This window comes from Microtus ochrogaster (assembly GCF_000317375.1).
Source record: "Microtus ochrogaster isolate Prairie Vole_2 chromosome 14 unlocalized genomic scaffold, MicOch1.0 chr14_random_1, whole genome shotgun sequence".
Classification (NCBI taxonomy): Eukaryota; Metazoa; Chordata; class Mammalia; order Rodentia; family Cricetidae; genus Microtus; species Microtus ochrogaster.
The window spans coordinates 20,392,437-20,403,753 of NW_004949096.1; the positions used below are offsets into that span (position 1 = coordinate 20,392,437).

The window sequence follows — 11,317 nt, forward strand, 5'->3', positions numbered from 1 at the left end:
AGTTGTTAGTCCATAGAAATATCCTGTTACTATTATGAAGATAAAGTGCTTCCCCCTGCTTTTTTCTCTTTACACAGATTTTTTTAGAAGTCTCCCTTCCCATTCAAGTTAGTGAGGCAGGAAGGTCTCAGGACAGCCATGCCTGCAGCATTAGCTAATCAGTCTCAAGAAACATTCCATTCCGCTTAGGAGGGCCTTGGAGAATGGTTTGCTCATGGTGGCTTTTAAAGTACACAGAGGGTTGCCAGGCTGGATGGGCTCCCTACGGGGCTGGTAAGCTGGTTTGAGGCTAGTGCCCAGCAGGCCTGCCTCCTGCTGGGAGGCAGACTTGTAGTAAGGACTTTTTCTGCCTGGTCCTTGTCGTGTGTGTGTGTGTGTGTGTGTGTGTGTGTGTGTGTGTGTGTGAAGTGGAGAGTCACGGATTCTGTCTCTTATTCTAAAATTGGTGGGAAACTGAGGTTTGAGAATGTAATGAAACAGTTACAGACTATGCATGAGCACTTGACGTCAACTCTTAGCTGCAAAAATCAAGAGGTGAAGTACTATGGCAGAGTGCCAAGAAATGGTTTTAGTTCCTGGTTTTATCATATGCAGCTGTGTGATCTCGCATAAGTAACTGAACTTGTATCTATCTAGTTATCTATTATCCATCTGTATATCTCTTAGTATATAATTATCAGAGACATGACACAGGTAACTTTATAGAATTTTCTAAGCATGTTTGACAGCAAGAATTGCCCAAATAGCTGGTTGAGAATACGAACTCCTGGTATCATACTTTAGAGTTTAAGGAAAGACCCAGGCACACCCACCCTGGGGCCCCACCATGACTCCTATCACGCAACTTGGGGAATGTATCCCTCTTTTTTTTTTGGCATTTTTGTGTGCCTGTCCCTATATTCAATAGAACTTTAACTTTTGTGTGGAGAAATGATATAAAAAGGTCAAATGTTATTATGCTGTATATTCTTGAGGCAAATGTATATTGAGCTTTGTATAGATTTATTCCTGAAAAGCTATTTTGCAAATATAATCTTTGTGTGTGTGGTAAAGGTACACATTCGTGTCTTATTTTGCTATTCAAAGGCACACACCTAGTTTAAGTAAGTAAATATAATGCTATATGCTGTGAATATAGTGACGGACAAGACACAGGTCCTGTCTTTGAGTGGCTTACTTAGACTCCATGAAGAAGGTAATCAAATAAACGAGAGGGATCTAGTTCAGTCTGTAGCGTGCTTGCCTAGCATGCACGAAGCTGTGGGGTCACTCCTCAGCACTGCATGAATCGGTGTGTGATGGTGCATGTCTCTAATCCTAGCTAGCACTCAAGAGGTAGAGGGAGGAAGATCAGAAGTTCAAGGTCATCCTCAGGTATATATGGAGTTTGGGGACAGTTTGGGCTTTTACAAAACAAAACAACTCCACAAACACAAAACTTTAGTTAAATAGAATTAAACATAGAAAGCTATGGTTCACTGGGATATTTTAGCTGCTTAAGAGACCAGTCACGTGAAATCCTTTTGTGGAGGGTCTTTGCAGAGAATCCATGTTCCCACCAGGTAACCACACATTTGCACAAAGATCTAGCACCTGCTGAGGCAGAGCACTCAACAACATGGCATGGAGTAGAGAGAGGAGATGAGGTCCTGCCTACACAGGATTTACAACTATCTCTGTTCAGGGGTCATTCTCAGAGCATCAGTCCATTGTGATTCATTTATTATGCATAAATTAACTTCTTCTCTGAAAAGGCTGTTCATTCTCAAGTGGTGACTACCTCTTAAGTGGGGGCATACATCTTACCCAGGAGGAAATCACAGTGCATGCAAGAGTTCCCTCAGCTCTTTGCAGATCCCAGATGTGACTCTGTGGCAACTGAGAAGGGTGTACAGAGACTGGGAGGACAAGGGGCAGCATACAGACCTAGCATCACTAGAATTCCTTTGCTCTGTGCACCGTGCACATGAAGGCTTTTCTGTTTGTTTTTGAGACAGGCTCTCTCTATAATGTTGCCCTGGCTGTCCCAAAACTCATTGTGTAGACCAGGTCGTCCTCAAATTTAGTTCCACCTGCCTCTGTCTCCTGAGTGTTGGGATTAAAAGTGTGAGTCCATCTGACACTAGTGACTTTATTTGTTTATTTATTTTGGTTTTTCGAGACAGGGTTTCTCGGTAACTTTTGAGCCTGTCCTGGAACTAGCTCTTGTAAACCAGGCTGGCCTCAAACTCACAGAGCTCTGCCTGCCTCTGCTTCCGGAGTGCTGAGATTAAAGGCGTGCGTTACCACTGCCCAGCCTATTGTTTCTTTCGGGAAGGTTTGTTGTGTGCACCACCATTTCCTGGTTTAGCACTTGTTTCTGCCTCAAGAAGGGTGAGACGGGGAGGAAGATAATTCCTCCTGAGCGTGTAATCAGATGCAAAGCACAAAAGGACAGGAGCCGTCCAGTTCCCTCTTTCACCTGTCTCTCGGTGTGGAGCTTTGTTCCCACTTTGCAGTTGGGACAGATTGGACACCTGGTGGTCTATACTCCAGTTCTCAGACTAGACTCATTTTATTATCTTTGTCACTCAAGTTTCCCCAAATAGAATGCTCAGCCTCCTATTGCTGTTTCTTAGAAGGCCATGGTTGAAGCATCTGCCTCCCCCCTCCCCCCGCCCAAGTTGCTCCCACTTCCTGCCATACTGCTCCCCTCTATCTGCCTGGTGAAACCCAACACCCTTCAAAACCCAGCTCAAGTGTCACCTCCTGCCTTGGTTGGAATCAACTTCTCGCTTCATAGCTTGCCTTGGTTTGCTATTGCCTCATTACTTCTTTCTTCAGTTTCCTCTTATGAACCTGGGCACAGTAGCAATATTCGTGGTACTCTGTAACTCCTTTCAGATCAGGTTTTGTGATGACAGCTGCCAGATGGGCTCATTCTGTATCCCACCCTCTTTGCGACTTTACCCATGATCTCATTAAATCGCTAGCCAAGTCTCTGTAGACAGGTACCAGTAGTATCTTCACTGTATACGGGAGCAAAGGGTGATCCAGAGAGGTGAAGCATCTCTCTCCAGGTCACACAACTAGGATTACACAGCTAGTAGATATAGCACAGCTGGGTTTGCCATATGCCACAGCTGGGGCTTTAATCACTGGACCAGCTTCTGTGCTGGCCCAGTGTCTGGGGAGAGAACAGAATGCATGGTGTGCTTCCAATACTTTCGGGGTTCACCCACTCTTCTCCCAAAGCCCAGCCACGGGCCAGGCTTCACCGGATTGCGGTCTAGAAGCAAGCATGGCTGTCACCTGGGCAAGAGGCACACTCAACCTGGGCCAAGAAGCGAGTGTCAGCCTGGGAAGTCCGTGTTACCCAGAAGCTTTGGCTAGTGGCTCTGGAACTACGGAGCAGCGTCCCGTGTCCCGAGTCCCAGGAATGTGGGAGGGCTAGGCGGGCAGGGAGGGGGCGCTTCCTCTGGCCTCGGGAGGGGAGACGCTAGAGCGTGTACCTGGCCCGCCACCGCCCACTCCCCGCCCGCCGCCAGCTTGCTAGGGGCGGGGGCCACGGCGAGAGGGCGGCGAGGGGCCGCGGTGGACTGCAGCCGCCCGGCCCGCCCGAGCGGGAGGAAGCGATGAATATTCAGAGGGGGAGGGGAGGAGAGGGGGCCGAGCGCTCGGCGCGGCTCCCTGCAGCCCGAGCCGCGTGACGCGCGGAGGAGGCAGAGGGAGCAGCCGGGGCCGCGCGAGCCGCGAGCCGGGCGCCACGCGCTGGGGGTGGGCGTCGTTTGCTCCTCCCCGCGAAGCCCCGGAGTGTCTAGGGCCGCGGCCGCTCCGCGCCAGGCGCACTAGGCTCCGCCGTGTGGCCGCCGCCGCCGCCGCTGCCATGTCCCCGGGGAAGCCCGGGGCGGGCGGAGCGGGGACTAGGCGGACTGGCTGGAGGAGAAGGAGGCGGAGGCGGCGGCTGGAGGCGGAGACGAGGGCGCCCGGCTTCGGGCACACGGCGGGGCGCGTCCAGGGCACGTTCCAGGGTGCGCAGGGCATGAAGCCCGCGGCGCTGGAGACGCGGCCACCCCCGCGCTCACCCGGGCTCCGCTGGGCGCTGCTGCCGCTGCTGCTGTTGCTACGTCTGGGCCAGGTAAGCCTTCGGGTGGGCCTGGGCGTGTGGAGGGAGGACGCGGGCCGGACTGGCATCCCCTGCACCTGCCCCTGTGTCACCCGCTCGAGGATTAACCGGTAGGGTGTTGTGGATCGCGGTGCTGGGAGCTCTCCTCCTGGAGGGGGCTGGTGGGATCTTGGCCGGCCTCCCGCTCCAGCCACCGAGCCCCTTCCCCTGCTGCCGGGTGTCAGGGGGAGGGCGGGATCCTGGACCCCCCGGGTGTTCCCGCGGTGGCGGGTGGACTCGCTGTGGAAGCCCCTGCGTGGGCTGCAGGCGGCAGTGGCCCGGCCTTTGCTAGAGCTGGTCACATCTGGCCAGCGCGGGGCCCAGCTCGCGCGGCCGCCGGGCCGGAGGGGGCGTGTTTGCGGAGGGCTGTGGATGCGGAGCAGGGCCGGCCTGGCCGAACCGAGGCCGACCTCCGACCTGCCTTGGAGGGGCCCGAGGGCTTGGGCGGAAGGGCAGTGGCGGTGGCCCGGTGCTCGGGGACAGGGCCTGGCGCAGGGCAGTCGGGCGGTGGGCGAAGCGCGGGACCTCGGGGTGGAGGGCGCTGTTTGTGGCGCAAGTTCCCAGCCCTGCCAGGGTGGCCGCTCAAAGGCTTTTCTTGACGCTGCCGGCCTTGTTCTCATCATCACCCCGGAGATGGCTTTTCTAGTTGTGTATTCTTGCTTTGTGGGGGCTAGCTAACCCCCTCCTCTCGGAACTATTTTTTTTCTCGTTTCACTCTTTCGATAATGTTGCGCCTGGAATATGAGATCTCTCCTTTCTGTGGTAATTCCATGGGGGGCGGGGAGGTGATGCAGGGCAGTTGGGGGATATTCCCATTTAGCTGATAGGGAACTGAGGGAGAGAAGTGAAAGAGTGGAATCACCCAGCCGGTGCTTCGGGAGCTGAGCAAGCTACTTCTGCCTCACAGCCTTCTGGGAACTGGCTGTGGTCTTGAAATCTGCAGTGGAAAGTGACCTGGAGGATGCTCTTGTCTTGCTTTTTGCTAATGAAAATCTCACTAACTTTATAGATACCAGCTGCAACCAGATAGTGAAACACAAATGAAGTATTGACTGGGGATGGAACCAGGCTTTACACACGCAGGATTGTCCGAGAGGAAACATACGCACTTGGCAGCAAAACAGGCAGGCAGAAGAAGAGAGCCTGACTCTGGGGGCTGCCATCACTCTCGGCAAGTCACTTATAGTTTCTCTCAGGATTTGCACAGGTCCCAAGGAGGCCTGGAAGGTGGCGTGACCCCGAGCAAATACTTACTGGAGTGGGTGTGAGATGAGTGCAGTGTCTAATGAAGCATCAACGTTGATTTGCCCCCCCCTTTCCCCCTTTCATCTTCAGTGAAAAGCCTCTGGAGAATGGAAATGGGGAGGGGTCACGACATTGCTTGGTAGAATTGTTTGTAGGGCTTCAATTGGATAGTGCATGAAAGAATTTTGCAAACATCAAAAATTCACTTTTCAGCTAATGCTTTACCAGATGGAATTAGCGTTAGGAACAGTGTGTATGGCTGTCTTCATTCTGTGCAGCAGTTCTTTTGAGGTTAAAGAACTGATTTGTACTTGAAGTGCTCTCCAGCCCTCCTTTCCCAGGAATTCAGTATGTAGAATAGGGTGACTTCAGCCTCAGTGAGGTTTGTTTGCCCCTGCCTCTCAGGGATCCCTGTCTTGATATTCTCTTATACTAAAGTTGATACTATAGAAGCATTTGGTCTACATTTCCCTTTACATTTGGTATATATATTACTTTTGTTTCAACTATAGAAATTGTAAGCTGTGCTTGAATTAGCAAAAAGTATCTTGAGTAAATTTATTTCTTGCTCAAGCCTTCCTTGTGTTTCAGTAGCAGATTGCTGCTCTTTCCTTGCCTTGTGTTTGGTTATTTCCTTCCTCTGTAGTTTGTTCTGTAGAAACTCAAGAGTACTGTCTTCATAGTCTCGTTTTTGGATTTATTACAAAATAGGAAATGTAAAAGGTTTTATGAAGAAGTATCCCCAAAGGCTCACACTCAGCAGTCTCATTTTCATAGGGAATTGGTATCCTCTCCCTCTTGTGGTGTTGGGGTTGGAGCCCAGGCTGGGAAATGTGCTCATATGTGCTCTGCCACTGAGTTGCGTTTTCAGTTCCAAGTCAATGCCCTTTAGAACTGACTCAAAGGCAGTTTCATGGGCTGGGATGACGAGGCATTGAGTAAGAGCTCTTGCTGCACAAGCGTGAGGACTTGAGTTCAAATTCTTGGTACTCTGAAATGTGGCTTGTGGTCATGTGTGCCAGGGATCCACATACTATGGGGCTTGCTGGCTACCACCCTGTCTGATGGAGTGATAGGTCAGAGGCTCAGTGTGAGTGCAGGTGTATGCATTCATACTTGTGTGTATTACTCTGATAGACATATTCACAGTTATCCTCAATCCCCATTTTTTAAAAAAAGATAAGCTTTTTTGAGACTTTTTTTCAATCTATATATTGAATATATATACTCAGACCCTCTCTGGTAGAACTCATTATATGGACTAGGTTGTCCTTGAACTCACAGAAATCCACCTGCCTTTGCCTCTCTAGTTTTGAGATTAAAGTTGTGCATCACCATGCTTGGTGATAGCTCCAGGTTTGAAGGCAGCTCGACCTCCTCCACAGGTTGAGTGACAACCTGTGCCTAGTATTTTTGGCTGTGTTTTCACTGTGGTTGCAGTGCTGTGTTGCTGTGTATGTCCCAGACTGCTTACAAATTGAGTCCATTAGGCCAGGCTCTCAACCAGCTCCAGCTCCAGGGGCTCTGACTTTCCCTTTGATCTCCACAGGCACCCACACATACTTGGCAGACAGTTACATAGTTAGACACACGTACACATCAATAAAATAAAAATAATAAATCTTTAAAAGTCAGCCAGATTTGAGATATTTTTTGAAATCATTTGTGTAGGAAAAAGAGGGAATATATTTGAAGACCTCTCTAATAGTTGATTGTTTCTATTCTTATTAAAGTGAGGAAAAAAGAGAGGTCACAGAAAAGTCCCAGCTTTGTTTGGACACTAATGAGGACAGTGTGTGGAAACGGGAGAACCAAGATGCCAGAAGGCTTAGTACTTAGTAGGCCCAGAAAAGCCATTTTTGAAACTGGCATTTCATTTCCTCTGTCCAACTCCAGGGCGAGGACGTCCGTGGTGTGCTGTGTCGACCATCCCTTTTGGAGTGGGCATTTTACACAGTTCTGGTTTATGTATGCGTTAGGCAATGAGGGAAAGTGAGCTCTCCTTTCCCTCTTGAGAGCCTTGCTCTTCAGCAGTCTGCTTCAAAATAGTAGTAGTATTAGCAGCAGCAGGAGTAATAATAATAATAATGGAAACAAAACAGAAGCAACTGGTAGCCAGTTAGTTGGTCTTCCAGGGTTCCCTTTTGCTTTGTCTTGTTTTCTTGCTTTCCTGATGGATGATAAGTTTATATCTTTCTGTATTGTGGCTAGTCCATCATCCTGGTTTCTTTCCTGCTTTAACCAGAGCGCACACACTAAATATTTTGACTCCTCTTAAAACTGTTTTTGAACTTCTCACAGGAGTGGTTTTATTTTCCTCTTGCTTCAGCACAACAAAGGGAAACCCAAAGTCTGTTTTGTTTGCAGACAGTTTAAGGAAACTGAGCAAATTGGTTTATGGTTAGTCTCTGACTTTGGGCTCAATTCAAGTTCAGCCCCAGGACAAAGATAACCAGGAATAACCATACTTTCCTGAGCAGAGAGAATCCTGGCTCCAGAGTGAGCAATTTTGGTCAGCAAAGAGGTTATTTAGCTCCTAAAAGTAATGCTTGAGATTGAGGCCAAGTTTCTGGATGGCTGTAACCTGGCTTTGGCCAGTGCATCATAAGTAATTGCTTCTTAGCTCATTCACTTCTTGGCCAGGGGAATTATTTTGAGTGCCGGATAAGATGCAATTTTCTGTGTATTTCTCTTCTAACATCATGCCCCCGATAATATTATAATTAATAGTTAGCATTAGGTGTGGCAGGTGCCGCGTTTGGGCATTCTTAATGTGTTATCTCATTTGACATTTCAGAAGTTCTGGTGGTGGCTGTTACTCCTGTTCTTATTTTGTGAGAAAGCTGAAACTCACAGCTCCCAAAGAGTCCTAAGTAGAGCCAGGTCTCCATTGTCCCAGTTTATTGTCCATGCTGTAGAAAGCATGCGCCTTCAAGGTTTTCGGTATAGAACTGAGCACCTATGCCAGACTCCTGAGGCAAGAGACAGGCTTGTGGGCCCTCAGTCTTGATAGGGCCGAGCGTTATTTTGTATTCTTTGTGTTCCAAACCATGTGGAATTAACACCTTCAGGCTCCTCTTGACTACTTAGGTTTCTTTGGAGTCTGAGTCTGTATGCAAAGGCACCCCTGCCTTGGTGTGCGCAAACTGAAATGGGTGAGTCTGGGTATGGGTTTACTCTGCCACTCAGGAACTGCGTGAACTGTAGGCAAGCCAGTCACCACTACAACTCTTCATTTCCTTATCTGGGAAGTGGAACTAATACTTCCTGCCTAGCTGGGTGGTGGAGGAGTCAAGTAAGATAGAAAGAAAGACTGTCAAGTAAAACCTAGAGCTGACCATTTGCTGGCAGTGGCTGCTGCTGTTGTATGGGGGGGGGGGATTGCAGGATGGGAAGGGAAGAAAGGAGGCTTCAAGTCATTAGTTTCTAGAACAAATATTTGTCAAATGTTTCTGAAGAAGTTTTTGTTTTTAATATGTTAGAAATTATTTTAGTTAGTGAAACAGTATTTGTGACTGTATCAAGCCCATGTTTCTAGTCAGACTAGGCTGCATATGGAGTCATGGTAAGGAAATTTGCTTAAATTTAATTGTGAACCTGAGGAAGCAGTCTGAATAAATGATCATGTCTAAGGTGGATTTTGTGAAATTACACAGGTGACAAATGCTTAATTTGGGGGCCAGTCCCTAAGTAAAGCCTTCCTGCGGAAGAGCCTGCTCTCTTATGAACTGTGAAGGTGGGACATGATTTAGCTCGCCACCGGGTATCTAGTCACAGTGGTGATGTTGGCCATGTGGCGGCCTTGTTCTTCCTTCAGAGAAAGAGCTGGCGCTGGATGGACCAGAGAGGGAACGGCGAGGAGGGGCAGAGAGTCGCTGGGTGGAGGCCCCTGGAAGCGTCAGAAATCTCTGGCCAGCAAAGTCCACAGTGGGCTTATCACCATCTAGTAGGGCTGGCTTTCCGGTGACTTTTCTAGTGACCCCTCAGGACAGGAGTGTAGGAAACTTGTTATTACTTCCTTATTAGTGACAGCTGTAGCCATCCTATTGTCTCAGACTTTCCATGGCATGGAAATGCTGGGGTTGGTGGTAGTGGTGGCAGGAGGGCATACAGCCCCCACAGAAGATCTAATTTTAGACATGCAAATAATTTTCAGTTCCACTTTTCCTTCTTCCTCTTAGAGGGAAGCTGTCCTGCTGCCATTTCTGAGGCTTGGGCAGACAATGCCGTTATTATGTCACAAACTAGCTGCTTCTCCAGGGCAGGAGTGGGGTGCTTGTTTTTCTGGGTAGATGTGCCAGGGGCCAGCCCAGTAGAATTTCATGCCTTCTGAGTAGCTGAGTAAATATTAAAAGTTAGTACTGCATTGGCTTTAGAGCAATATTCTTTGTCATTTTTGGTGACAGGTAATAAGGCCCTTAATAGAAGGGAGAATCTCTTTCCTAAAGGGATGAATCCACGGGGGAATTTCTCGTCAAATTTGAGAAGTTTTGTAGGCCCTCTAGTAGGTTCTTGAAACCAGATCTCATGGTGCATCGTAGTGTATGCAGTGTAAGGGGCCTTACTGCTGCCTCCGAAGTGCTGGGATTAAAGGCGTGCCCATCCATCCTCGCCACACCCAGCTTTAGATGAGCTCTTCAGAGTGGATTCCCCTCCTTTTTGTGGTGCTGGGCTGGAACCCAGGGTCTCTGATGTACGAGCAAGCACTCTCCTCTGAGCTACATCTCTAACCCTTGGCCTCTAAAAATCACCTCTGAAGCCCAGGTCAAAGAGCCTCCAATGTAAACCAGTGTACAGTAGACCTTCTGTGGTTTCTGAGGTTTTGGTTACCTGTGCTCAACTGAGGCTAGAAATAGTGAATAGAATATTTTAAGAGAGCAACCACATTCACATAATTCTTGTTAGAATGTATTGTTATAACTTTCTATTTTTTATTAGTTGTTAATATCTTACTGCATCTATCTATAAATCAGGTTTTATTATAGGTATGTCAGATAGGAAAGAACATTATATATAATACATGTGAAGGTCAGTGCTGTTTGTGGCTTGAGGCATCGACTGGGAGTCTCGGAATGTCTCCTCCATGGTAACTTGGGACCACTATAAGCTTAGAAAACTATCAGTCCTTTTCAAAAATGGCATTTTCTTTTTGAGGTGGGGTCTCAATTTGTAGCTCTGTCTGGCCTTGAATTCACAGATATGTCCCTGCCTTAGCTTCTGGAGTGCTGGATTTAAAGGTGTGCACTACATGCCTGACCAAAGATGGATATTCTTGTAGGGAAAAAGTGGTTTCTCGTGATGAACAAAGTATGGAGAGACAGATTGATCATAAGTTCTTCATTCTCAGCCAAATAGTGAATTTGGGACTGGCTGAATTACATGCTATGTCTCATGCTGACTTCTAGAAACTGCTTCATGGGCTGGAGATGCAGCTTAGTGTAGGGCCTTTGCCTACCACAGCAGGCCCTGGTTGGAGCCCCAGCATCTCCCTAAAACCACTACATTTTTATTTAAATGTGTGATGTGTTAGAGAGAGAGAGGGCATGAGCGCGAGATGTGTGTGTGTGGGGTTTTACCATGGAGCATGTGTGACAGAGAATTGTTTCTTTTTCATGTGAATACTGGGGCTCAAACTCAGATCATCAGGCTAGGCGGCAAGTGCCTTTACCTAGATCTGTCTCGCTGACCCATTAAAAACTATTTATAGGGCATATGATGTTCCTGTCATGCTCTGTACTTAACCTTTTAAGTTTATTCAATTATTTTGATGATCATGTCATTTTTTGTACCTGTATAGGCCCATTTTTCTTCTTCTTTTTTCTTTTTTCTTTTTTTTTTAATTTTTTCGAGACAGGGTTTCTCTGTAGTTTTTGGTGCCTGTCCTGGAACTAGCTCTTGTAGACCAGGCTGGCCTCGAACTCACAGAGA

General features: G+C 48.1%; 1 protein-coding gene across 1 annotated transcript in view; it reads left to right on the top strand.

Annotated features, from left to right (window-relative positions):
- The first annotated feature begins 3,604 nt into the window (after positions 1-3,604).
- Positions 3,605-11,317, top strand: part of Ptprj (protein tyrosine phosphatase, receptor type J) — a 165,929-nt gene continuing 158,216 nt past the window's right edge. The window contains exon 1 of the mRNA XM_026787719.1: positions 3,605-4,117. Coding sequence (XP_026643520.1) covers positions 3,866-4,117 — 252 coding nt within the window. The 5' untranslated portion in view covers positions 3,605-3,865. The remainder of the gene's footprint in view (positions 4,118-11,317) is intronic.